Consider the following 27,860-nt stretch of genomic DNA (forward strand, 5'->3'; position numbering starts at 1 on the left):
AATCACTCCTTGATTTTCAATGGCATTACCATTGCTGAATCCCCCACTGTCAACATTTTGGATGTTGCCAGTGACCAGAAACTAAACTGGACCTGCCATATGTGGGCGGCACGGTAGCACAGTGGTTAGCACTGCTGCTTAACAGCGCCAGAGACCCGGGTTCAATTCCCGCCTCAGGCGACTCTCTGTGTGGAGTTTGCACATTCCCCCCGTGTCTGCGTGGGTTTCCTCCGGGTGGTCCGGTTTCCTCCCACAATCCAAAAATGTGCAGGTTAGGTGAATTGGCCACGCTAAATTGCCCGTAGTGTTAGGTGAAGGGATAAATGTAGGAGAATGGGTCTGGGTTGGTTACGCTTCGGCGGGTCGGTGTGGACTTGTTGGGCCGAAGGGCCTGTTTCCACACTGTAAGTAATCTAATCTAATCTAATCTAATATAAATACTGTGGTCACAAGAGCAGGTCAAGAGCTAGGAATGCTAAAGTGTGTAACTCACCATCAGTTTGTCCAATGCCTGCCCATCAATAAAGCACACAAGTCAGGAGTGAAGTGGAACTGTCCACTTACTTGGGTGAGTACAGCTTCAACAACCAAAGAAACTGGACATCTTCTATAGGATGTTAAACTTGAGATGGTGCAGAAAAAAACTACAAGGATATTGCCGGGACAAGAGAGTTTGAATTATAAAGAGAAACTTAATAGGCCAGGGCTTTTTTTTTCTCGGGAGCGCTGTAGGCTGAGGGGCGACCTTATAAAGAACTGCAAAACAGATGGATACAAAATTGGCTTAGTCATAAGAAACTGAGGGTAGCAGTGAAAGGATGCTTTTCAGAATGGAGTGCTGTGATCAGTGGTGTTCCACAAGGATCAATGCTGGGTCCTCTGCTGTTTGTAGTCTATATAAATGATTTGGAGGAAATTGTAGCTAGTCTAATTAGTAAGTTTGTGGTGATACAAAGATTGAAGGTGTTGCTGACAATGAGGAGGACTGTCAAAGAATACAGCAGGACATAGATCAGTTGGAGGCATGGGCAGAAAAATAGCAGATGCAGTTCAATCTGGACAAATGTGAGATGATGCATTTTCGAAGGTCAAGTACAGGTGGAAATTATTCAGTGAATGGCAGAACCCTTAGGAGTACTGATATGCAAAGTGATCTGGGTGTGCAGGTCCACAGATCACTGAAGGTGGCAGCACAGGTAGATAAGGTTGTAAAAGAAGACCAATGGCATGCTTGCCATCATTGGAAGGGTCATTGAGTATAAGGATAGGCAAGTTATGCTGCAGCTTTATAGAACTTTACACTACATTATACTACATTATTACATTACATTACAGTGTGGAAACAGGCCCTTTGGCCCAACAAGTCCACACCGACCGCCGAAGCGCAATCCACCCATACCCCTACATTTACCCCTTACCTAACACTAGGGGCAATTTAGCATGGCCAATTCACCTGACCTGCACATCTTTGTGACTGTGGGAGGAAACCGGAGCACCCGGAGGAAACCCACGCAGACATGGGGAGAACGTGCAAACTCCACACAGTCAGTCGCCTGAGGCGGGAATTGAACCCAGGTCTCTGGCGCTGTGAGGCAGCAGTGCTAACCATTTGGAATATTGTGTACAGATATGGTGACCACAGTACCAGAAGGATATGGATGTTTTGAAGAGGGTACAGAACAGGTTTACCAGGATGTTGCCTGGTATGGTGGATTTTAGCCATCTATATCTTCTGGAACATAGACATTTAATAAAATTCAGCTTGCTTTAATTCCATCATGAACGGAATAGTAATGGTATCATGAGGGCAAAGGAGGCTATCATTTGACCCATCAAACCCACATCGGCTCTCTATAGACAACCCCCTATCATTACAAGTTCTCATTCAATTTATTTTTGGAATCGTTTATTGTCTCCACTTCCAGTAACTCATAAGCAACACGCTTCAGGCCATTACCGTATGGAAGTAAAATATTGCAGGTAGTGGAAATCTGAAATAAAATCAGAAAATGCTGCAAAATCCCAACAGACTGCGCAGCATTTGTGAAGAAATAAAAAAAGTTGATGTTTTGAAAAATGAGAAGTCACATCAGACTCTTTTTTTTCAAATTATTCAAGTGGTGTGGTTATCACTGGCTGGGCCAGTACATACAGGCAAACCCTAGGTTGCGAACAGGTTCCATTCTTGATCATGTTCACAAGCCAATTTGTATGCAAGTCGGAACACAGTACAGGAGGAACATAAAATAGCCGTTTGTAAATATGAGGAAATGTCTGCATGTCGGATCTTTATAATTAATACTGTCACACCCCTCTGTGGGGTCAGATGTTCGTAAGTCAGGGATTGCCTATATTGCCCATCCCTAGTTGCCGCTTACCACACTCTCTCAAGGGTAACTAGGGATGGGCAATAAATGCTGATCCAGCCAGCAATATCCATTTCGCATTGACAAATAAAAAGAAAATCTGACTCTTCTTTCCATCTTGCACCCTCCTTGCATCTCTTGCCTAAAATGCTAAATCTTTGTTCACATGCTCTCATTCACTGGCAAGCACAAAATATTGTATATCTCTATCAAATTTATCAACCTCCATTATTCCCAGTTTCTCCATAATACCATTTAGTCTATTTTGCCTCTCCCTATTCTAAGTGCATCACCTCAGTTCTCTGTACTAAATTCCATCTGTAATTTCTCTGTATATTCTACTAGCATATCTCAAATTGCATCCTTATTTTTTACCTCCAAGTTTGATACCATTGGCAAATATGTTATTCAATTCTAATGCTAAGTTATATATAAACATCAAAAGAAAACAATGGCCTGAGAAGTGAACAATGGGAAACATTTCCATTCAACTGAAAAAAATTAACAATCACTACCTTTATGCCTTTAATTAAAATCCAAAGTGGCACCTGCCTTCCTATCCCAGAAGCTTCAATGTTGTTAAATAGCCTTTCATTAAGTACTTTTCTAAATATTAAGGAAGAGGTTGCTGACAATCTATAAACAGAAGCAGAATTACCAGCATGAAACATAATACAATGAATAGGAAAGGCTGATTATGCTTAGAGTACATAAGCCTGTTCTGGGTGGCTGCATCCCCAATTGCTAAGGAGAATGGGAGTGAAACTGGTGGAAGGATTTGCTGTAATCTTCCAATCTTGCCTGGACATAAGCAGCTGTGAGAGGATTGGACAGTGGCAAATGAAACATGAGACACCCCTTTATAAGAAAGGTTGTAAGGGCATCTGTAGAAGCCACATACCAGTCAGTCTAACAGCAGTGATGGTATAGTTTAGGCACAAAATCTATGGAGAAAACAAATCAACATGCACTTTGAGCAGGTTCAAGTTCATTGAGGACAGCCAGCACAGATTGTAAAACAGAGACGATGCTTTGTGAATCTAATTGAATTTTCTGATAAAATACAAGGAAAATGAATGAAGAAAACTTAAGAGATGTTGTCCACATGAAATAAAATTATAACCCAAAATTTCACTTATTCATGACTTGTGTTGGAAACTAAAAATGCTATCTCGCTCACATATTGTTTTAAGGACATATCCAAAATGACAGAAGGCCTTTTCAGCTCAGAAGATCGGATCCAAAACATGGGCCCAGATCTTCCTGTCTGTAGATAGTTAGAAACTAGATGAATTGACAGATGCAGGACAGCTCTTAGAAACCTTGGCACACTGACTACACGATAATTGGATGGTGAATTGAAGCTTCTGATGTGTAATTACTCAGTGTCTGTAACTCTCTGAAAAAAAATCACCAAATGATTTAGAGTCAGGGATTTCAAAGGCTTCTGACATCTCCACCTGGATAGTTACCGAAAGGGATTGAAACCTGCAGTAACTTCTCCCCTACAAAGCCGAGTCTTCCAGCTCCTCACACACCCTGTCCCCTCATCTAAAACCACACCATTCCATCCCCTCACACAAGCACATCACTTTATTCCCTCATCCACCCACTGCTACTTCATCCTTTCAAGCACTTGGCTCACATACCTTCTCTCTGTAACTTGTTGAGGTGCCCTTGGACATTTAAATTCTGAATCACAGCAGTTACTGCGGTAAAAGGGGTGTGTTTTGGCTTCTAGCATCAAGCTCTAGAGAGACCAGAGTTGAAAGCTCAGGACAGAAATGCAGAGGAATTCTCATACCGACATATCAATTCTCTTTTCAAAATGGGTTTAGCTTAGTAGAGTCATAAAGATATACAGCACAGAAATAGACCCTTCGGTCCAACCAGTCCATGCCAACCAGATATCCCAACCCAATCTAGTCCCACCTGCCAGCACCTGGCCCATATCCCTCCAAACCCTTTCTATTCATATACCCATCCAAATGCCTCTTAAATGTTGCACTTGTACCAGCCTCCATCACTCCCTCTGGCAGCTCATTCCATACACGTACCACCCTCTGAGTGAAAACGTTGCCCCTTAGGTCTCTTTTATATCTTTCCCCTCTCACCCTAAACCTATGCTCTCCGGTTCTGGACTCCCCCACCCCAGGGAAAAGACTTTGTCTATTTATCCCATCAATGCCCCTCATGATTTTGTAAACCTCTATAAGGTCACCCCTCAGCCTCCAACGCTCCAAGGAAAACAGCCCCAGCCTGTTCAGCCTCTCCCTACAGCTCAAATCCTCCAACCCTGGCAACATCCTTGTAAATCTTTTCTGAACCCTTTCAAGTTTCACAACATCTTTCCGATAGGAAGGAGACCAGAATTGCACGCAATATTCCAACAGTGGCCTAACCAATGTCCTGTGCAGCCGCAACATGACCTCCCAACTCCTGTACTCAATACTCTGACCAATAAAGGAAAGCATACCAAATGCCTTCTTCACTATCCTATCTGCCTGTGACTCCACTTTCAAGGAGCTATGAACCTGCACACCAAGATCTCTTTGTTCAGCAACACTGAACCATTAAATGTATAAGTCCTGCTAAGATTTGCTTTCTCAAAATGCAGCACCTCGCATTTATCTAAATTAAACTCCATCTGCCACTTCTCAGCCCATTAGCCCATCTGATCAAGATCCCGTTGTAATCAGAGAAAACCTTCTTGGCTGTCCACTACACCTCCAATTTTGGTGTCATCTACAAACTTATTAACTATTCCTCTTATGCTCACAACCAAATCATTTATATAAATGACGAAAAGTATTGGACTCAGCACCGATCCTTGTGGCACTCCACTGGTCACAGGCCTCCAGTCTGAAAAACAACCTTACACCACTACCCTCTTGCTTCTACCTTTGAGCCAGTTCTGTATCCAAATAGCTAGTTCTCCCTGTATTCCATGAGATCTAACCTTACTAACCAGTCTCCCATGGAGAACCTTGTTGAATGCCTTACTGAAGCCCATATAAATCACGTCCACCGTTCTGTCCCCATCAATCCTCTTTGTTACTTCTTCAAAAAATTCAATCAAGTTTGTGAGACATGATTTCCCACGCATAAAGCCATGTTGACTATCTCTAATCAGTCCTTGCCTTTCCAAATACATGTCCATCCTGTCCCTCAGGATTCCCTCCAACAACTTGCACACCATTGAGGTCAGGCTCACTGATCTATAGTTCCCTGGCTTGTTCTTTCCATCTTTCTTAAACATGGCACCACGTTAGCCACCCTCCAGTCTTCTGGCACCTCACCTATGACTATTGATGATACAAATATCTCAGTAAGAGGCCCAGCAATCACCTCCCTAGCTTCACACAGAATACTAGGGAACACCTGATCAGGTCCTGGGGATTTATCCATGTTTACACATTTCAAGACATCCAGAACTTTCCTCCTCTGTAATATGGACAGTTTCCAAGATGTCACCCTCGATTTCTCTACATTTTATATGTTCCATGTCCTCTGCCACAGGAAATACTGATGCAAAATACTCGTTGAGTATCTCCCCCATTTTCTGCAACTCCATTCAAAAGCCGCCTTGCTGATCTTTGAGGGGTCCTATTCTCTCCCTAGTTACCTTTTTGTCCCTACTGCATTTGTAAAAACTCTCTGGATTCTGCTTAACTCTATTTGCCAAAGGTATCTCATGTCCCCTTTTTACCTTCCTGATGTCCCTCTTAAGTATACTCCTACTTCCTTTATACTCTTCTCAGGAATCACTCCATCTATCCTGTCTATACCTGACACATGCTTCCTTCTTTTTCTTAACCAAAATCTCAATTTCTTTAGTCATCCAGCATTCCCTATACCTACCAACCTTTCCTTTCACCCTAACAGGAATATACTTTCTCTGGACTCTTGTTTTCAAAGGCTTGATCAACACATAGTCATCAGGATCCTGCATTTTCAAAGCCTTTGTTTAATTACATGACAGCAAGTTCCAACTGTTGAAATTTACTTTTACCTAATAGCTCTGTGAAGCACAGTAGAATATTCTTGCATATTCTAATGCGACTGTTATGGGATTTTCTTGTAAATGTCAACACACTTTCATAACAATTTTTAAATCAATAACGTAGCTTTTAAGCAAGAAATATTCCAAGGCATTTCATCAAATGATGAGAAGGAAAAGGCTTTGTGTAAAAGAAGGATCAAATGAATTTCCTAATTATTCCCTACAATAGAAATAAAAACAAATTAATCCATTAATGACAGACATTTCACTGTTAAGTTCTGTTTTCACAAGGAACCAACCAGAATCGTTCAATGTTTGCACACACAATTCCTTTACTATTTAACTGCCTTTAGTTAACTGCCTTTAATTCATCAAACTATAAAGAAAACAAATGTCTTTGAGAGTAGTTCCATTTGTGGTGTAGACTTTGGAGACAATAAAGAGATTTAATAAAATGGATCAGGAATGAGACATTATAATATTGATGTTAGATTGGAGTTACTTAGAGCAGCAACTATGAGATTTGGGACAGCTTGTTAAAGAAAACAGTAAACAAAGGAATTTCAGTTAGTACAACTTTAAGGTGACGAGTAAATTAACTAGAGGTGACATGAAGAAAAACTATTTCATTTGTTCATTAACTGTTAGGATTTTAAATTCATAACCTGATAGATGTGGATGCAGATTTGATATCAGCCTTTGGAATAAAATTAAAAATAAAGTTGAAGGAGTGCAGTGATGGAAGGAAAAAAGTAGGGGAGTGAGACAGTTTCTCTTTCAATGAGTTGGTAATGGGTAAAGTGTCCTCTTTCTTCATTCTACTGACATTTGCATTTGCTGACATCTGCGATGATGCATGGTGGCAGCAAAGTCTGTGAAATAAATTAAAATAAAGACAGAAAAAAAACTAACAAATCCTTAAAAATGGAAAAAAAAGAACAAATAGGTGAAAAGAAAAAAATGCAATAAAATAGAAATTTTTAAAAAAATTACAATCAGCTTTATATTGCACATGTGTATGTGCATTCAAAACATAGATAGTGAGCACGCACAGTTAGAATTTAACATTGCATGACTGTGTCAGCAGACACTTCCTTCTATGATTGCTACCAGGTCTCATCATTCTACAAGTTAGACTTTTAAAGACTGTTATTCAAAACTATCAAGGTCACAAAATAGGAGGCAAGGTAATTAGTCCATTTGCATTCATCCATCCAGAAACAACATCCAAATCATCAGTGATGGCGTCACAGAGTTCTTTCTTTGTCACTTCAGTTTGAACACAAACTATTAATGATAACTCCACATGTAATAATCTTCCTAATATGCATCAGAGTTGACTGAACTTGTGCTATTTTGCTATTACAGTACTATCTTGTACAACTCTACGAAATCAAAAATGTGATTAAGAACTCAAGGTATTGCCTCACCAACATAATACAATTTTATGTGATCCAACATAATACAATTTTATGTGATTGCTCACCTTCCTTGTTCTGTTTTAGCAATATCACAAACTGGCACACAGGAATATCACCATCTGCAAGTTGGTCTACAAAACACAAACCAACCTGACCTGGAACTGTAATTAGTGATCCCTTTACACTGCTGGGTCAATAACCTGGAACTTCCTTCATAAAAGCATTGCAGCTGCACCTATGCGAGATGGGATGGCATGGCAGTTCAAAACATTGCCTCATTGCCATATTCTCACTGCAATTAGAGAAAGGCATAAAATACTGGTCTTGTCAGTGATTTCCTGCTCCTCGGATGCTGCCTGACCTGAGTTTTTCTTGGCTCTCACCTCCAGCATCTGCAGTACTCACTTTCGCCTCGTCAGTAATGCTCTCATCCTATGCTAGAATTTTTTTAACATAAAAATTAACTATTTTATCAACTCCAATTCATATCTAGTTACTTCAAGGCCAAAATCTTCTGCATGAATTTTGAAATGAAACTTGTATCGTGGCATGGTAGTCATTCTTTTTCAAGCGAAAAATGAAATGAAAAAGTTTGTCAAATGCTTTCATTCTCAAACACCAATCTGCTTAACTTGATAACTGCAGAAAAAAAATGATACATCTCGTCAAAGCTTTTTGTTTTACATTCATCAGGACATTTGTAATAACACTAATGTAAAGGGAAATACCACTGTATATAGCATGGCAAAAGAATGCTGATTGGTTGACAAGTGGACTGATTGGTAGAGGCATTGCTATGGAGAATGCACCAGTTACGATGACAATGACAGTTAAGTGCTAAGCTTCGTTTAAACTTAAATAACAATTGTTAACCCTTTACATTGGTCCTTGTGATGTGCTGATGAGTAAAAAATGAAAAACTTCAACAAAATGTGCCTTTTTCAGCATTACATCAGTTTGGTTTGCTATGATTCTCTATTTAACTTTCCAAGTATTCAAGATATATGAAGACTACACCATCGAGCTTCTTTTTCTTCATTTTTCCAGAAGACTCCATAGAATTTTACGTTGCTTTCATTACAAAATCTTTGCACAATTAATGTTTTGAATATAGAGCCATTATAAAGCTTTAAAACAAAAGATCACTTTCCAGCAAAGAGCTTCTATAAACACAAAGTGAGTTATGGTGCATTTCCACAATGAAGGACAATAATTTTTCTAATTAGTTACACTTTGGTCAACGGATGTTAAAATTGCTACATCACAACTTTAGATTAGAAAGGAGAACTGAAAACATACAATTTATTTTCTTTATACGTTCACAGGATGAGGGTGTCGCTGGTTAGGCAGTATTTACTGCCCATCCCTAATTGCCAAGAGGGCAGTTAAGAATCAACCACATTGCTATGGGTCTGGAGTCACATGTAGGCCAGGTAAGGATGGCAGTTTGCATCCCTGAAGGATATGAGTGAACCAAATGGGTTTTTTCCAACAATCAACAATGGATTCATAGTCATCATTAGATTCTTAATTCTACACATTTATTGAATTCAAATTCCACCACCTGCCGTGACTGTATGCAAGTTTGCTCTGTCAAGAAAGTAAGAAGATAGCATACTTGTTCCATTCTTCTTACAATGTGGTTCTGTAGCTTTAGATTATGAAATAGAATTTTTCCATTTCCTCCTCGCTATGGAGGAATGTCATCCTGTTTAGTCACATTGTACGAACTAAGCATTTAATATATTGGGAATTTGCAGATCCAAGGCCACATCTAACCAATACGGCATTTTAAACTGTTTTAGAAATGTAATAAATTGCTTTTTTGTGACATTTACAAGATTGATTATGGCTTCTAAATTACATCAGCACCGAAAAAAAGTGTTATTTTAAAAGATAAAACATTAGGGAAGGGATCGCCTAGTGGTATTATTGCCAGACTATTATATCAGAGAACCTACAGTTCTCAAAATTAAGTTGGTTATATAGTTATAATGATCTTTAGGCAAGTTGTATATATAAAATACCATTCCTTCTTGAAGGTAGCAGTTCAAGTGTCTCAACAAAATATCATTCTTACCTTCATTCAGCATGTCTGTAATATCTGCTTGGTATCGTGAGCCTACTCGTATTTCTCCTTTGTCTGCCAGAAGCGTTTTCTGTGAGGGATCATAGACTAAAGAGTAGAAAAATCCATCCTGTAAAAAGAAAATAAGCATTTGAAAGGGCTATATGACAACTGCCAAACACAAAGAATCATCAAAAAGCAATCAAAATTAAATTTCACTCCACAGAATAGAAAATGATGCACACTATAAAGATGTACTATTGTCCTAATTTTAATCATTCACAAAGTCTGCACTTAAGTAATGAAAAACTGAAACTAAGTTCTAAAGCCATGTTCAGCCTTGGAATTCATACATTCCTTGGATACTAATGAAACAAACATCATCTTACACACTTTTCTTTTGTCATCCATACTCCATGAAAATGTCAGAACACCAAATTTCAAAAAACCACAATAATTTATACTAAACTAGAAAAAGACAACTGGACAAGTCAACTCTGACTGGGAAGAGTGTGCAACAAGTCAGCATCATTGTGAAGCAGACTGAGCAAGAAAGAGGAGCTAGTGTTTCTGAAATAGCATGACGGAAAGCATGGACAGCAGATTAAAAAGAAAAGGACAGAAACTAGAGGCAGCAGCTTTTCAAACAACGTGAGACAGCAGGTCAGAAGCTTCATAAAGAGAACAGCAGAAAGTGGGAAGGGCATCGAAAGCGGGAGATAAAAATCAGAAGCAGAGAGACCCTTCAACTTACTTCTTCCTAAAAGAACTAAAATGCGACATTACAGGGAGACAGGAGGGTAATCAGTGTGCATTTCTTCTGTGGTTTTCATTTCGCCAATTGGTTTAAAATAGAAGATTACAGTTGAAAAGTTCATAATATCTAAGTTAATTATGACGGTATCTGCAGCAAGTGATGGCTACCTGATGAACTTCAGCTCCGAGTTGATGACATGGATATCATGACATATCAGGGTGGGGAGAAAGGTACAATATTTCAAGAAGCTGCCACACCCCTTTAACTAAATGAGATTTGTGGTCAGAGACAAGAGGGTGTAACTGCAAGTGAGGAAGATATAGGGAACTAGAACTTAGCTTTGGAAAAGCCTCAGCCAGTGCTGAGACACAAAGTTCTTGCTTCTAGCATGCAGGAGGGCAAAGACTACAAGAAGAATGAGCAAACTGACCACAGCTGCATGGGAGAGATAGCCATTCAAGAGAAAACGGGAGTATAGTTAGTGGAGTAGATATTGTTCTCTTCAACAAAGCCAGAGAGTCTTGAAGACAATGTTGCCTACCAGGCTCGAGACATTCGTCTGGGTTTTAGAGGAACTTGGAGGGAAAGGATCCAATTATTGTGGCCCACATTGATACCAGTGACATAGGTAGGACTGGGAAAAAAGGTTCGTTGAGGAATTATTAACAACTCAGGACTAAATTAGAAAGCAGAACCACAGAAGTAACCATTTTGTATGACTGCCAAAGCCATGTGCAAATGGCAGAGGGTAAATAAGATTAGCAAAGCAGCACAGTGGCTCAGTGGTTAACACTGCTGCCTCACAGCGCCAGGAACACAGGTTCAATTTCAGTCTTGGATGATTGTCGATGTGAAGTTTACACTTTCTCCCCATGTATATGTGGGGTTCCTCCGGTGCTCTGGTTTTCTCTCACAGTCCAAAGATGAGCAGGTTAGGTGGATTAGCTATGTCAAATTTCCCACAATGTCCAGAGATGTGTAGGTTAGGTGGATTAGCTATGGGAAATGCGGGATTATAGGGATAGGGTAGGGCAACCAGAATTGTATGCAGAGGCCTCACCAATGTCCTGTACAGCCACAACACGACATCCCAACTCCTAAACTTAATGGCTGACCAATGAAGGCAAGTGTGCCAAACTTCTTCTTCACCACCCTGTCTATCTATGACTCCACTTTCAAGGAACTTCACACAGAGGGTGGTGGACGTTTGGAATGCGTTGCCAGCAGAGGTGGTAGAGACAGACATGGTAGATTCATTTAAGATGCGTCTGGTTAGATGCATGAGTAGGTGGGGAGCAGAAGGATACAAATGTTTAGGAATTGACCGACAGGTTTAGACAGTACATTTGGATCGGCTCAGGCTTGGAGGGCCAAAGGGCCTGTTCCGAGGCTGTAAATTTTCTTTGTTCTTTGAACTATGCACCTGAAACGCTAGGTCTCTTTCGGGCGCAAACTTGCTATCTCTGATATTCACTTCCAAATCATATTAATGACGAAAAGCAGTGGAGTCAGCACCAATCCTTTTGGCACACTACTGGTCACAGGCTTTCAGTCTGAAAAGCAACCCTCCGCCACCACCCTCCGTCTCCTCCCTTCAAGCCAGTTGAGTATCCAATTGGCTAGCTCTCCCAGATCCCTCATGATCTAACCTTACTAACCAGTCTACCATGCAGAACCTTTTCAAATGCTTTGCTGAAGGCCATATGGACATCTAACACTTTTCCTTCATCAATCCTGTCATCTCTTCAAAAGATCAATCAGGTTAGCGAGTCAAGCCATCAGGACAGGCAGGGACAAAGCAGAGAACAAGGTTGACTGATTGGAGTCAACATGCACAAAACCATGTTGACTCCAATCAGTCCTTGCATATCCAAATGCATGTAAATCCTATCCCTCAGAATCCCCCTCAAACAACATGCCCACTACTGATGTAAGGTTCACTAGTCTGTAGTTCCCTGATTTTTCCTTACAGTACCACATTAGCTGACCTCCAGTCTTCCACACCTCACCTGTGGCTGTCGATGATATCTCAGCAAGGGGCCCAGCAATCTCTTCCCTAGCTTCCCACAAAGTTCTGGGAAACACCTGATCAGCTCCCAGGTATTTATCTATCTTTATGCATTTTAAGACCTCCAGCACCTCACCTTCTGTAATATGATTCTTTTCAAGACATTATTTCCCCAAGTTCTCTAGCTTCCATGTCCTTCTCTAAAACAAATAATGATGCAAAATATCTATTTAGTATCTCACCCATCTCCTGTGGTTCCATACATACAGGGCCACTCTTTTGCTCTTAATGTCCTTACGATCTCTTTGAATTCTCCTTAACTCTATTTGCCAAAGCTATCTCATGTCCCCTTTCTGCCTTACTGATTTTCCTCTTAAGTATACTCTAAAGAATTACCCAATCCCAGCTGTCTATACCTGACAACACCTGAATTCGAAGGGGACTAAGATACTGGCAGGGAGATTTGCTACAACTGCTTGGATGGATTTAAACGAGTAAGGTAGGGAATAGGGAGGAGCAGGAGGTGGCAGCGAGAGACCCAGGAAGATAGTGAGGAAAGAGATCAATCTGAGGCTGGTACAGTTGAGAGCAAAGGCGAGTCAAGCCGTCAGGACAGGCAGGGACAAAGCAGAGAACAAGGTAGAACTGATAAAATTAAACTGCATTTATTTCAAAGCAAGAGGCCATCAAGGGAAGGTAGATGAACTCAGGGCATGGTTCGGAACATGGGACTGGGATACCATAGCAATTACAGAAACGTGGCTCAGAGATGGATAGGACTGGCAGCTTAATGTTCCAGGTTCAAATGCTACAGGAAGGATAGAAAAGGAGGCAAAGGGGGTGGGGGGTGGGGAAGTGGCGTGTTTGATAAAGGATAACATTACAGCTGTACTTAGGGAGGATATTTGCAGAAATATATCCAAGGAAGTTATTGAGTGGAATTGAGAAATAAGAAAGGAATGATCACCTTATTGGGATTATATTATAGACCCCGTAATAGTCAGCAGGAAATTGAGCAACTAATTTGGAGGGAGATCTCAGTTATCTGCAAGAATAATAGGGTGGTTATGGTAGGGGATTTTAACTTTCCAAACATAGACTCAGACTGCCATAGTGTTAAGTGTTTAGATGGAGAGGAATTTGTTAAGTGTGTACAAGAAAATTTTCTGAGTCAGTATGTGGATGTACCTACTAGAGAAGGTGCAAAACTTGGGAAATATGGCAGGGCAGGTGACTGAGGTGTCAATGGGGAGCACTTTGGGGCCAGTGATCATAATTCTATTAGTTTTAAAATAGTGATAGAAAAGGATAGACCAGATCTAAAAGTTGAAGTTCTAAATTGGAGGAAGGCTAATTTTGACGGTATTAGGCAAGAACTTTCAAAAGCTGACTGGGGGCAGATGTTTGTGGGTAAGGGACGGCTGGAAAATGGGACGCCTTCAGGAATGACATAATGAGAGTCCAGACAGTATATTCCTGTTAGGATGAAAGGAAAGGCTGGTAGGTGTAGGGAGTGCTGGATGACTAGAGAAATTGAGGGTTTGGTTAAGAAAAAGAATAGACATGATAGATCGAGTGAATCCTTAGAAGAGTATAAAGGCAGTAGGAATATACTTAAGAAGGAAATCAGGAGGGCAAAAAGGATACATGAGATAGCTTTGGCAAACAGGGTTAAGGAGAATCCAAAGGGTTTTTACAAATACATTAAGACAAAAGGGTAACTAGAGAGAGAATAAGGCCCCTCAAACATTAGCAAGGCAGCCTTTGTGTGGAGCTGCAGGAGTTGGGGGAGATACTAAACGATTATTTTGCATCAGTGTTAACTGTTGAGAAGGACATGGAAGATATCGAGTGTAGAGAAATAGATGATGACATCTTAAAAAAAATTCCCATTACAGAGAAGAAACTGCTGGATGTCTTGAAACGCATAAGGTGAACAAATCCCCAGGACCTAATCAGGGGTACCCTAGAACTCTGTGAAGCTAGGGAAGTGATTGCTGGGCCCCTTGTTGAGATAGTTGTATTATTGATAGTCACAGGTGAGGTGCCAGAAGACTGGAGGTTGGCTAACATGGTCACTATTTAAGAAAGGTGGTAAGGACAAGCCAGGGAACTACAGACCAGTGAGCTTGATATTGGTGGTGGGCAAGTTGTTGGAGGGAATCCTGAGGGACAGGATTTACACATATTTGGACAGGCAAGGACTGATTAGGGCTAGTCAATATGGCTTTGTTCATGGGAAATCATGTCTCACAAACTTGACTGAGTTTTTTGAAGAAGTAACAAAGAGGATTGATGAGGGCAGAGTGTTGGTCATGATCTATATGGACTTCAGTAAGGCATTCAACAAGGTTCCCCACAGAAGACAGGTTAGCAAGGTTTGATCTCATGGAATACAGGGAGAATTAGCCATTTGGATACAGAACTGGCTGGAAGGCAGAAGGCAGGGGGTGGTGGTTTTTCAGACTGGAGGCGGTTTTTCAGACTGGAGGCCTGTGACCAGTTTAGTACCACAAGGATCGGTGCTGGATCCACTACTTTTCGTCATTTGGATGTGACCATAGGTGGTACAGTTAGTAAGTTTGCAGATGACATGACACCAAAATTGGAGGTGTAGTGGACAGCGAAGAAGATTACCTCAGAACACAACAGGATCTTGACCAGATGGGCCAATGGGCTGAGAAGTGGCAGATGGAGTTTAATTCAGATAACTGCGAGGTGCTGCATTTTGGGAAAGCAAATCTTAGCAGGACTTATACACTTAATGGTAAGGTCCTAGGGAGTGTTGCTGAACAAAGAGACCTTGGAGTGCAGGTTCATAGTTGAAAGTAGAGTCGATAGAATAGTGAAGGCGGCGTTTGGTATGTTTTCCTTTATTGGTCAGAGTATTGAGTACAAGGGTTAGGAGATCATGTTGCTGCTGTACAGGAATATTGCGTGGAATTCTGGTTTCCTTTCTATCGGAAGGAAGTTATAAAACTTGAAAGGGTTCAGAAAAGGTTTACAAGGATGTTGCCAGGGTTGGAGGATTTGAGCTGAATAGGCTAGGGCTATTTGCCCTGAAGCGTCGGAGGCTGACGGGTGACCTTATAGAGGTATATAAAATCATGAGGGGCATGGATAGGATAAATAGACAAGGTCTTTTCCCTGGGATGGTGGAGTCCAGAACGGAGGGCATAGGTTTAGAGTGAGAGGGGAACGATGTAAAAGAGAGCTAAGGGGCAACTTTTTCACACAGAGGGTGATGCGTGTACAGAATAAGCTGCCAGAGGAAGTGGTGGAGGCTAGTGCAATTACAACATTTAAAAAGCATCTGGATGGGTATATGAATAGGAAGGGTTCGGAGGGATATGGGCCAGGTGCTGGCAAGTGGGACTAGATTAGGTTGGGATATCTGATTGGAATGGACAAGTTGGACCGAAGGGTCTGTTTCCATGCTGTACATCTCTATGACTATGACTCTATATATGCTGCCTTTTTCTTGACCAGAGCCTCAGTTTCTCTAGTCATCCAGCATTCCCTATACTACCCTTCAGACTAAAAAGGAACATACTTTCTCTGAACCTTTGTTATTTAATTTTTCAAGGCCTCCTACTTCCCAACCAACCTATTACTTGTGAATAGCTTCCCCCAAATAATTTTTTCCTGTCAAAAATGGCCTTACTCCAATTTAGAACTTTAACTTTTGGATCCGGTGTATCCTTTTTCATAATTCTATCAGTTTTGAAATAGTTATGATCACTTGCCCCAAAGTGCTCTTCAACTGATACCTGCCCTGCCTTATTTCCCAACAGAAGGCCAAGTATTACTCCTTCTCTAGTAGGTGCATCCACATATTGAATAAGAAAGTTTTCTTGGACACAGTTAAGAAATTCCTCCCCATCCAAGCCCTTAAAACCATGACAGTCCCAATCTGTGTTTGGAAAGTTAATATCCCCTACCATTACAATGCTATTATTCTTGCAGATACCTGAGATCTCTTTACATATTTGCTTCTCAATTTCCTGTTGACAGTTTATTTGTTTGGGAGGGGCATCTATAATACAATGCCAACAAGGTGATCATCCTTTTCTTATTTCTTAGTTTCATCCATGAATATCCTCCTTAAATACAGCCGTAATGTTATTCCTAAACCAAAAGGCCACTCCCCTCCTCTCTTGTCCCCCTTTTCTATCTTTCCTGTAGCATCTACACCCCGTAACATTAAACTGACAGTCTTGTCCATCCCTGAGCTATGTTACTGTAATAGCTATGATTTCCCAGTCCAATGTTCTCAACCATGCCCTAAGTTCATCTGCCTTACCTGTTGTGTTGAAGTAAATGGAGTTTAATTTATCAATCTTACCTCATTTGATGCCAAGCTCTTGCCTGTCTTGACTATTTGACTTGCTCCCCTTATCTACTGCCTTTTCTCTTTTCGCACACTTGCTTTGATTCTCACCCCTCCCTCAGTGGTTTAAAGGCTCCCAGGTAACACTGGCAAATCCACAATAAATTATGTTTCCCTCCAGTTGGACCTCCTGAGTTATTATACTGGCGTTAAGAGTTAATAAATGTCTCAGACGACCTGGACTTTCATTGAACACAACAGGACCATGACAGGGATGTATTTAAAATATTGTCATTTGGGAAACTGGAACTTATGATATGGGCATAGAGGACAGGTCCCAGTCCACTGAAAAAATGAGATACTTCTTTCAGGCAAATGGGATAGGTGATACTGACAAAACATCATTCCCCCGAGTACTTGTGGGGCCCCAACTTGCAGCATCAGCCCCAGAGTCTAAACGTTTGAAGAACTGAGTAGTGGATCACTACGACCCCAAACCCCATCTGTTATACTGCAACGTTAGAGTTAACACAGCAAGTAGATGCCACAGACCCTCCCAGACATACTGAGTTTCACCAGCACTTTCTCCTTCTGTTTCAATCTTCCTGGGGAACCAGTTACTGAACTCGAGACTGGAAATTCGCAAAATATTCAGCGCTTCCGAGATCACTTAGTTTGAGTCCCAATATCACTACTGATATTGGGACTCAAAAGAAGTTAGTGTCCAAAATGAACCACTGAACGCGCCCTTTCCCACAAAAAACATGGAAAAAGGGGCTCAGGAGCTTCAGGGGTCCATAGATGGTACTGTCTAGAAGCTTGAGTGACCTTCATACCACAGAGCTAAGTTCCCTCCAGATAATTCTCACGATTTCTTCATCCAGATCGTTAATGAATAGTTGTTGGCCCAGCACTAACCCCTGCGAAATTCCACTAGTGACCAGTTGCCATCTTGAAAAAGAACCTTTATGTCAACTCTCTGCCTTTCGCCAGTCTGCCAATCCTCTATCCACGTCAGGATCTTGCCCCAAACATCTCATTGAGCAATCTCCTGTGTGGCACTTTGTCAAAGGCTTCTGGAAATCCAAACAGATGGCTCTCGTTTGTCTAAGTTTCTCATTACCCCCTCAAAGACTTCCAACAGACTTGTCACGAATGACCTACCCTTGACAAAGCCGTGGTCATTTGCCCTATTTTACCATGAACTTCTAAGGACTTCTCAATCTCATCCCTAACAATGGACTCTAAAATCTTACCAATGACCGAGGTAAGGCTAACTGGCCTATAGTTCTGCCTCTCTCCCTTCTTAAACAGGGTGATATATAAGCCATTTTCCAGTCCTCTGGCAGCTCCCTGATTCTTGTGGAACACTGCTGGTCATTGGCCTCCGGTCCGAGAAACAATCCTCCCCCACTACCACAACCCTCTGTCAGCTAGTATTGATCACCACCAATGCCTCTACAATATCCTCAGCTATATCCTTCATAATTCTGGGGTATAGTTCATCTAGTCTAGGTGATTTATCACCTTCACACCTTTCATCTTCCCCAGCATTTTCTCTTTAGTGACTGCCCTACAATCACCTCTGTGGCCTCACACTCTTGGTATGCTGCTGGTGTTTTCCACCATGATAATAGATGTAAAGTACCTATTCAGTTCCTCCAACAATTCTTTGTTTCCCATTAAGTTTGTTGCACATCTCTCTATAACAGTAAGCAAATTTTAAAATGAACTTCATTAAACAATAAAGATTGTGAAAGTTGCTATATAAAAGAAAAACTTTCTTTTTTATCATCCTGGAAAGATCAATTCACTGAAAGAAGGAAAAGAAAAGCCACCCATAAGAAAGAGTAAACAATTTGGATGGAGAATATTGAGCTCATTTTACATGCAGGATGCAGCATTTTCTTTTCTTCTTCAATAAAGTTGGCAAGTAACTAGGTCAACATTCACATAGAGCAGCCTATACACAAATACAACTGGCAACAAATGCAGCACAGAAATAAACCCTTCGGTCCAACTCTCCATGCCAATCAAGTTTCCCAAACTAAACTGGCTCCACCTGCCTGTGTTTGGTCAATATCGCTCTAAAACTTTCCTATTCATGTACCTATCCGAGTATCTTACAAATGGTGTAACTGTACCTGCACCCACCACTTCCTCTAGCATTTCATTCTACATATGAACCACACTGTGTGAAAGAGTTGCCTCTCAGGTCTCTGTTAAATCTTTCTCCTCTCACCTTAAAAATATGCCCCTTAGTTTTGAAATCCCCAGAGGGAAAACAGATTTACTGTTCACCTGACCTGTGCCCTTCATAATTGTATAAACTCCTATAAGGTCACCTCTCAAACTCTTACACTCCAGTGAAAAACATCCTAGCCTATCTAGCCTCTATTTATTAATCAACCCTTACAGCCCCAGCCATAGAAGATCCTGTTAAATCTTTTCTGAACTCTCTCCAATTTCCTATTGAATTAAAACTAGAATTGTACACAGTACTCCAAAAATGGCCGTACCAACGTCCTGTACAACCTCAACATGACTTCTCAATTCCTTTACTCAAAGGTCTAAGCATGAAGGTAAGCATGCCAATTGCCTTCTTAACCGCCCCGTCTTTTTGATACACAACTTTCAAAGATATATTTGAACCCCTAAGTCTCTCTGTTTAAAAACACTACCATTAACATTAAAAGTCCAACTTTTTATTTGTATTACCAAAATGTAACACCTCACATTTACCCAAATTAAAGTCCATCTGCCATTCCTCAGCCCATTGGCCCAATTGATCAAGATCCCTTCGTAATTTTAGGTAACCTTCTTCACTGTTGACTATGCCACCAATTTTGGTGCCATCCACAAACTTACTCACCATGCTTCCTAAATCGTTTATATAAATGATAAACAAAAGTGGACCCAGCGCTGATCCCTGTGGAACACCCCTGGTCATTGGCCTCCAGTCTGAAAAACAATCCTCCACCACAACCGCCCTCTGTCAGCTGCCATCGAGCCAGTTTTGCATCCAGTTGGCAAGGTGTCCATGAATCCCATGTGATCCAACTTTACTAATTAGTCTACCATGCTCAGCGTTTAGACTGATTCTACTGGGGCACAGACAGCCTCACACAGGGCACCGCATACCTTCGATGCATTATCTAGGCCGACATGGCACCTATTGTTAAAGTTCACTCAAGAATGTAACTTTAAAAAAGTTTTGGGATTTCCATATCAAAGAATTGAAACCAATATGGTCATTCTAACAGATGAGAGACTTAACAAAGAATACAGGTGTTTTTCAATATCTAATTTCATTTACAACACACTGTCAACTTTTGCTATAAATTCTGCGTCCTATGATCTTATACTCCACAACCACCTGATGAAGGAGCAGCACTCTGGAAGCTGGTGCTTCCAAATAAACCTGTTGCATTATAACCTAGTGTTGTGTGATTTTTAACATTGTACACTCCAATCCAACATCGACACCTCCAAATCATGACAATTTAAGAAGCCTTTCCAGCAGAATTCACAAGAGATAAGCAATGTATTGAAGATGAATGATTGCAGTTGAGAAGGGAGACTGGAAAAGTTGGGAATGCATTCCTTAAATCCGAGACTAAGCAGTGGTTATACAGAAGCGGTCAATACATTAAGTGTTGCCAGAATAAGGATTCCAGTTATAGAAGAGGACACAGATTTCCAAGATGGCGTCAGACTAGGACACTTCAACCAGAGCTTGTCTGCTTCGCCCATTCTTATTTTGCTTCTCTTTCTTGTACCCACCTTTGTTTCTTTTCTATTTCTCTCCCAGCCTCCAATGACTTGACAACTTCAGGCCTCCAGTCAAATCCTGGCCTCTGGTCAACTCCAGACCTCAACGCACACAGGGATCTTCCCGATCTCGTGTAGCTGCCTCTCAACTTAGCGAAGCGGCCTCCTGGCCTGGCGTAGCAGTCTCCCGTGTCAGCCTCCCAGCACATCATGGTGGCATGGCAGCCTCCCAGTTTACATGGCAGTCTTTCAGCCTAAAATAGCCTCAGCATGGTGTCCTGGTCTTGAGGCAATATCAAAATAATCTCTCAGCCTCATGATCATCAAGGTGAAGTCTGGCATGGTCTGGAACCAAGGCCTGGTGGAGATTACAGGCTAGGTGCCAGTGTGGTCTGGGTTGTAAGGCCACTGTGCTGAACTTCTATTTCAGTAATACTGGACATTTTATTTCTCGATTTTCTAAGATCTTGCAACTGAATAAGTTGTTCCCAGGTACCTTTGTACTTAAGATGGTCCTGTAAGTGACGACCTGTAAACATTTCACTGTAGTCATTTGAGTACATGTGACAATAAAGCCAAATCATTCATTCATTCATTCATTCAGATTTAAGGCAGCTGGCAAAAGGTTCAGAAGTGACAAAGGAAATAATCTTGTTTATGCAGCGATTTATAATAATCTAGAGCATATTGCCCGAAAGGGTGACTCAACAACTGCTCCTTTGATGCCATTCCTTCTTCTGATGAACAACAGTCACTCTGGGAATCCATATGCCTGTCATCTCAGAAAGATTTAGAATAAGCTATGTTCCAATACCACTTAGGATGTCTCACTCAGCTCTCTTTCTAGCACATTAATTATATCAATGCTATATTCTCTCCTCGCTACAAACTATAAATTACATCAAATTTTATTCTAATTTCCATTTCTTCTGTGTCTTCATATAGTCCATCTAGTTGATTCTTCCCTTCCATATATTTACACCATAGAATATTTACAGACCCAGACAAAGATAATTTTTCCTTCATTTTTTGTTGCATGACTTCACATCTAGCATTTTGATTTGATTTATTATTGTCACATGTATTGATACAGAGTGAAAAGTGTTGTTTTGCATGCTATACAGGCATATCATACCTGATTTAGGTATCCTTGTTATCCAAGTGGTCCAGGGATGAGTGTAGGGCCATGGAGATGGCGTTTGCTGTGGACCTGTTGCGCCGATAGGCGAATTGCAATGGATTTTCTGGGTGTCTGAATGTTACAGCAATTTAAGTAGCCTGCTGCAAACATAAACAAGTCTCTTGTATATGAAAACAGAGGAATGGTTATAAGGACCATCAATGTCCTAACATTTATCAGGCACAATACTACCTTATTATCAGTACAATGTTTTGTGAAACAAGAAGCTTTTGATCTGACAAAGGATGGAAATTAACCTTCAAATTGAGGTGGGAAAGTCGACAACAGTCATTCCAGCATCTTGAAGAGCTGAAACAGCATAAATTTATTGCCACAGAAAGCTGGGGAGGCAAGGTCATTGAGATTCCTTAAGACAGAGATAGACAGATTCTCAATTGTCTAGGGGATCAAAGGTTATGGGGAGAAACTGGGAGAATGGGGTTGAGAAACTTATTAACCATGATTGAATGGTAAAGCAGACTCAAAGGGCCAAATTGCCTAATTTCTGCTCCTATGAACAGCCTCAATAGCAATAAGGAAGTAGGTGGGGAGAAACTGAGAGGAGCGAGAGGATCCAAGGAAATGAAGCAGACTTAAAGTTCTCCAACATCATTACAAGGGAAGTACAAAGACAAAGCGCACGACTCCTCCATTCTACTGCACAACTTTGAGATGGATGAAACATTCACATCTGTCAGCCATATACTTTCTTTGCAAATTCATTTGTGTATCATATTTAAACAGCTATCACTTCAACTTAATAAACTATGAGAAATTTGCTACAAGTCGTCTACTAGAAGAAAGTGAGGACTGCAGATGCTGGAGATCAAAGCTGAAAATGTGTGGCTGGAAAAGCGCAACAGGTCAGGCAGCATCCAAGGAGCAGGAGAATCGACATTTCGGGCATGAGCCCTTCTTCAGGAACTCCTGAAGAAGGGCTCATGCCCGAAATGTTAATTCTCCTGCTCCTTGGATGCTGCCTGACCTGTTGGGCTTTTCCAGCTGCCTGACCTGCTGCGCTTTACCAGCAACACATTTTCAGCTACAAGTCGTCTACTGCCTACATTAGGTAACTGTGGTCATGAACTGCACTGTCCAAAATCAAAATAAAAACCAAAAGAACTGCGGATGCTGTAAATCAGAAACAAAAACAGAAATTGCTGGAAAAGCTCAGCAGGTCTAGCAATTATCAGTTCTGGGGAAGGTTCAAGCGAAGCAAAATATTATCTCTGATTTTTCTCCACAGATGCTGCCAGGTCTGCTGAGCTTTGCCAGCAATTTCTCTTTTTTGCGCTCCCCCACCCCAAAAAGTCAACACCTTTGCCAGTTCTCTGCAAGTATCAGCTGGTCCTACTATTGCAATCCTTTTTCATCACTCGGCAAATGATTTTGAGATAAATATCCAATTCTCCTCATGAGAATAATTCAAATTACCCTCCACCACATTTTCAGCAGTGCATTCCTAACCAGTCACTGCATAATAACATTTTTACCGCATGTTGCCGTTGGTTCTTTTGCCTTTGTTACTACTGCTTCTTAGCTATCACTGATAGATGAAAGTATAAAAACAGAGAATAAAGAAAACAAATGATGGTGAAGCAACATTTACCACACACACACAGATACACCCCAACACTCCCTGCTATTTTGATTACATATCTTCCCTTGGGATTCTATTCCATTTTCATAGTTTTTCCAATCTCCATAGCATCTGCTCCCACATTGCCAGCTTCACACCAATGTATCCAATATGATTTACTTTTCCAATAATTGTGGATTCCTCTATACTGTAGTTGACAGGATGTTGGCTGGAGTTAACTTACATACAAAACAGAAAGAAATTGGGCCTTCAAACCTGCTCCACAATTCAGTAAGATATTGGCTGATCTATCCTCATTTTGAATTCTACATTTTCATTGACCCTGGGTGACCTTTGCTTCCCTAGCCTAACAATGATATATTGATTACAATCTTAAAAATAGCCAATGACTGTACCTCCACTGCCTTCTGAGGCAAGTCGCACAATCCGCAAAAGGAAAAAAATCCCCAAATCAACCCAAAAAGCATGACACCAATTTTAATATATCTGAATTTCCAAAGCTTTCAATAAGGTGCCACACAGAAGACTATTAAACTGGATAGGAGTCCATGATGTTGAAGCAGTTTATTAGTACAGATACAGGGAAGAATAACTAATAAAAGACAGAGAGAATTGGGGTCGGGGTCACTTCAGGATGACCTGTAACTAGTTGAGTGCCACAAAGATCAGTGCTGAGGCCACAATTAGAGTCATAGAGACATACAGCATGGAAACAGACCCTTCGGTTGAACTCGTCCTTGCCGATCAGATATCCCAATCCAATCTAGTCCCACCTGCCAGCACCCGGCCCATATCCCTCCAAACCCTTTCTATTCATATACCCATCCAAATGCCTTTTAAATGTTGCAATACCAGGCTCCACCACTTCCTCTGGCAGCTCATTCCATACATGTACCACCCTCTGTGTGAAACAGTTGCCCCGTAGGTCTCTTTTCTATCTTTCCCCTCTCACCCTAAGCCTTTGCCCTCTAGTTCTGGACTCCCCAACCCCAGGGAAAAGACTTTGCCTATTTACCCTATCCATGTCCCACATAATTTTGTAAACCTCTATAAGGTCACCCCACAGCCTCTGATGCTCCAGGGAAAACAGCCCCAGCCTCTTCAGCCACTCCCTATACACAAATCCTCCAACCCTGGCAACATCCTTGTAAATCTTTTCTGAACCCTTTCATGCTTCACAACATCATTCCGATAAGAAGGAGACCAGAATTGCATGCAATACACCAACAATGTCATAACCAATGTCCTGTACAGCCGCAACATGACCTCCTAACTCCTATACTCAATACTCTGACCAATAAACGAAAGCATACCAAACACCTTCTTCACTATCTTATCCACCTGCGACTCCACTTTCAAGGAGCTATGAAACTGCACTCCAAGGTCTCTTTGTTCAGCAACACTCCCTAGGACCTTACCATTAAGTGTATAAGTCCTGCTAAGATTTGCCTTCCCAAAATGCAGCACCTCACAATTATCTGAATTAAACTCCATCTGCCACTTCTCAGCCCATTGGCCCATCTGATCAAGATCCTGTTGTAATCTGAGGTAACCCTTTTCGCTGTCCACTACACTTCCAATTGTGGTGTCATCTGCAAACTCACTAACTGTACCTCTTATGCTTGTATCCAAATCATTTATGTAAATAACAAAAAGTAGAGGACCCAGCACCGATCCTTGTGCACTCCACTGGTCACAGGCCTCCAGTCTGAAAAGCAACCCTCTACTACCACTCTCCGTCTTCTACCTTTGAGCCAGTTCTGTATCCAAATGGCTAGTTCTCCCTGTATTCCATGAGATCTCACCTTGCTAATCGGTCTCCCATGGGGAAACTTGTCGAACGCCTAACTGTAGTCCATATAGATCACATCTACCTCATCAATCCTCTTTGTTACTTCTTCAAAAAACTCAATCAAATTTGTGAGACATGATTTCTCAAAGCCATGTTGACTATCCCTAATCAGTCCTTGCCTTTCCAAATACATGTACATCCTGTCCCTCAGGATTCTCTCCAACATCTTGCCCACCACCAATGTCAGGCTCACTGGTCTATAGTTCCCTGGCTTGTTTTTGCCACCCTTCTTAAACAGTGGCACCACGTTAGCCAACCTCCAGTCTTCTGGCACTTCACCTGTGATTATCGATGATACAAATATCTCAGCAAGAGGCCCAGCAATCACTTCTCTAGCTTCCCACAAAGTTCTAGGGTACACCTGATCAGGTCTTGGGATTTATCCACCTTTACCCATTTCAAGACATCCAGCACTTCTTCCTCTGTACTATGGACATTTTGCAAGATGTCACCATCTATTTCCCTACAGTCTATATCTTCCATATCCTTTTCTACAGTAAATACTGATGCAAAATACTCATTTAGTATCTTCCCCATTTTCTGCGGCTCCACACAAAGGCTGCCTTGCTGATTTTTATAGGGCCCTATTCGCTCCCTAGTTACCCTTTTGTCCTTAATGTATTTGTAAAAACTCTTTGGATTCTCCTTAACCCTGTTTGCCAAAGCTATCTCATGTCCCCTGTTTGCCCTCCTGATTCCCCTCTTTGAGTATACTCCTACTTCCTTTATACTCTTCTAAGGATTCACTCGATCTATCCTGTCTATACCTTACATATGCTTCCACTTTTTCTTAAGTCATCCAGCATTCCCTATACCCACCAGCCTTTCCTTTCACCCTAACAGGAATATACTTTCTCTGGATTCTCGTTATCTCATTTCTGAAGGCATCCCATTTTCCAGCTGTCCCTTTACCTGCGAACATCTGCCCCCAGTCAGCTTTCGAAACATCCTGCCTAATACCATAAAAATTGGCCTTTCTCCAATTTAGAACTTCAACTTTTAGATCTGGTCTATCCTTTTCCAACATTATTTTAAATCTAATAGAATTATGGTCGTTGGCCCCAAAGTGCTCCCCCACTGACACCTCAGTCACCTGCCCTGCCTTATTTCCCAAGAGTAGGTTAAGTTTTGCACCTTCTCGAGTAGGTACATCCACATACTGAATCAGAAAATTGTCTTGTACACACTTAACAAATTCCTCTCCATCTAAACCCTTAACACTATGGCATATTTACTATGCATTAATGATTTGGATGAGGGAAGTGAATGTATATGGCCAAGTTAGTGGATCACACAAAAGTAATACGAAGGCAAGTGGTGAGCATGTCTCAGGGTCCAAAAAGGGAAAGAAACTGGTTAAGTGAGTGGGCAATACTTGGCAGGTAGAATAGAATATTAGAACGTGTGAGGTTATGCACTTTGGCAGGAAGATTAGAGGAGATGAATATTGTTTAAATGAAGAAAGACTGCAGAAAGCTACAGCACAGATGGATTTGAGAATCCTCAGGCATAAGTCACAAAAAGATTACTGGGAATTAAAGTTTTTGAGTAAAGGCAAGGAAATGGAGTTGAGGATTATCAAGGATATTGGTACAACTTTGTTTGTATCACTGGTGAACCACAGGAATCAGTGCTGGATCCCTTATGTTTAAATACATCATGAACTATATAGAAGATGTGGGGGGAAATGAAAAGTAAGTTTGTAGACAACACAAAGATTGACCAGGTGGCTGACGGTAAGGAGGCAGGACTTATGTTACAGGAATGTACGAACAAATTGATCTCTCCGCCAACCAACATCAAGTAGCAAGCTCCATTTCTCTCTGATTCATTATTTTCTTTATCATCTGCTCCTACACACCCATACTGCCCACCCATACGGCAGAGAAGCAGCATTAAGAAAAGGCTGCAATAAAGATTTATTTCAAGTAAACTTAATTCATTTCGTTCTTTTTAAAAATGCAACAATAAAGTTAGATGATGTTTAAAAACAAAGTTTGGAGCCTCAAAATGTATTTTTAAAATCCAGAGTAGCTCCTTGACTTTTCTGATTAACATGTTAAAAACACTAATGATGAAAAAAGATTGCATTTACCGCACATGTTAATTATGATTAACTGGACGGCATAATAAATTGTAGAGTAAAAGCTGTACTGGGTACGTCTGTATACAAGTCTGTTCACAAGTGTAATTAAAATCAGTTAAATAACTCACGTTATTTTAATAATAAATTATTATTCAAATGTAATAAAACCACCTCAATATAAATCTCTTATGAATTATGGACTATTGCTTATGAAGGAAACACTGGAAGGAAATTACTGCATCGTTCTAAATATGTCAGAGAAGCAGTTCTCCCAAAGTAGAGTTACCATTTTTACATCAGTAAAACAAAAAATTTCAACTTTAGCCAATTTTATCAAATCGCCAAACAGTTGCAGCCTTTTAAATGTAAATTCTATACAAGTTAAGTTAATCTACTTATTGAATGGACAAAACATGAG

At 41.0% G+C, this 27,860-nt stretch overlaps 1 protein-coding gene across 10 annotated transcripts in view; it reads right to left on the reverse strand.

Annotated features, from left to right (window-relative positions):
- The window catches only part of mta3 (metastasis associated 1 family, member 3), a 300,725-nt gene that overhangs the window by 192,616 nt on the left and 80,249 nt on the right, over positions 1-27,860 (reverse strand). For 9 of the 10 annotated variants that reach the window (XM_087991291.1, XM_087991288.1, XM_087991287.1 and 6 more), the window contains one exon: positions 9,871-9,988. In XM_087991291.1, coding sequence (XP_087847417.1) covers positions 9,871-9,988 — 118 coding nt within the window. Of the gene's footprint in view, positions 1-9,870; positions 9,989-21,859; positions 21,978-27,860 lie in introns of those variants that run through there. The other variant, XM_087991294.1, reaches the window with a different exon arrangement.

The sequence above is a fragment of the Chiloscyllium plagiosum genome, unplaced genomic scaffold (genome assembly GCF_037043375.1).
Source record: "Chiloscyllium plagiosum isolate Xiang-an unplaced genomic scaffold, Cpla_swu_hap1 HiC_scaffold_10, whole genome shotgun sequence".
Taxonomy (NCBI): domain Eukaryota; kingdom Metazoa; phylum Chordata; class Chondrichthyes; order Orectolobiformes; family Hemiscylliidae; genus Chiloscyllium; species Chiloscyllium plagiosum.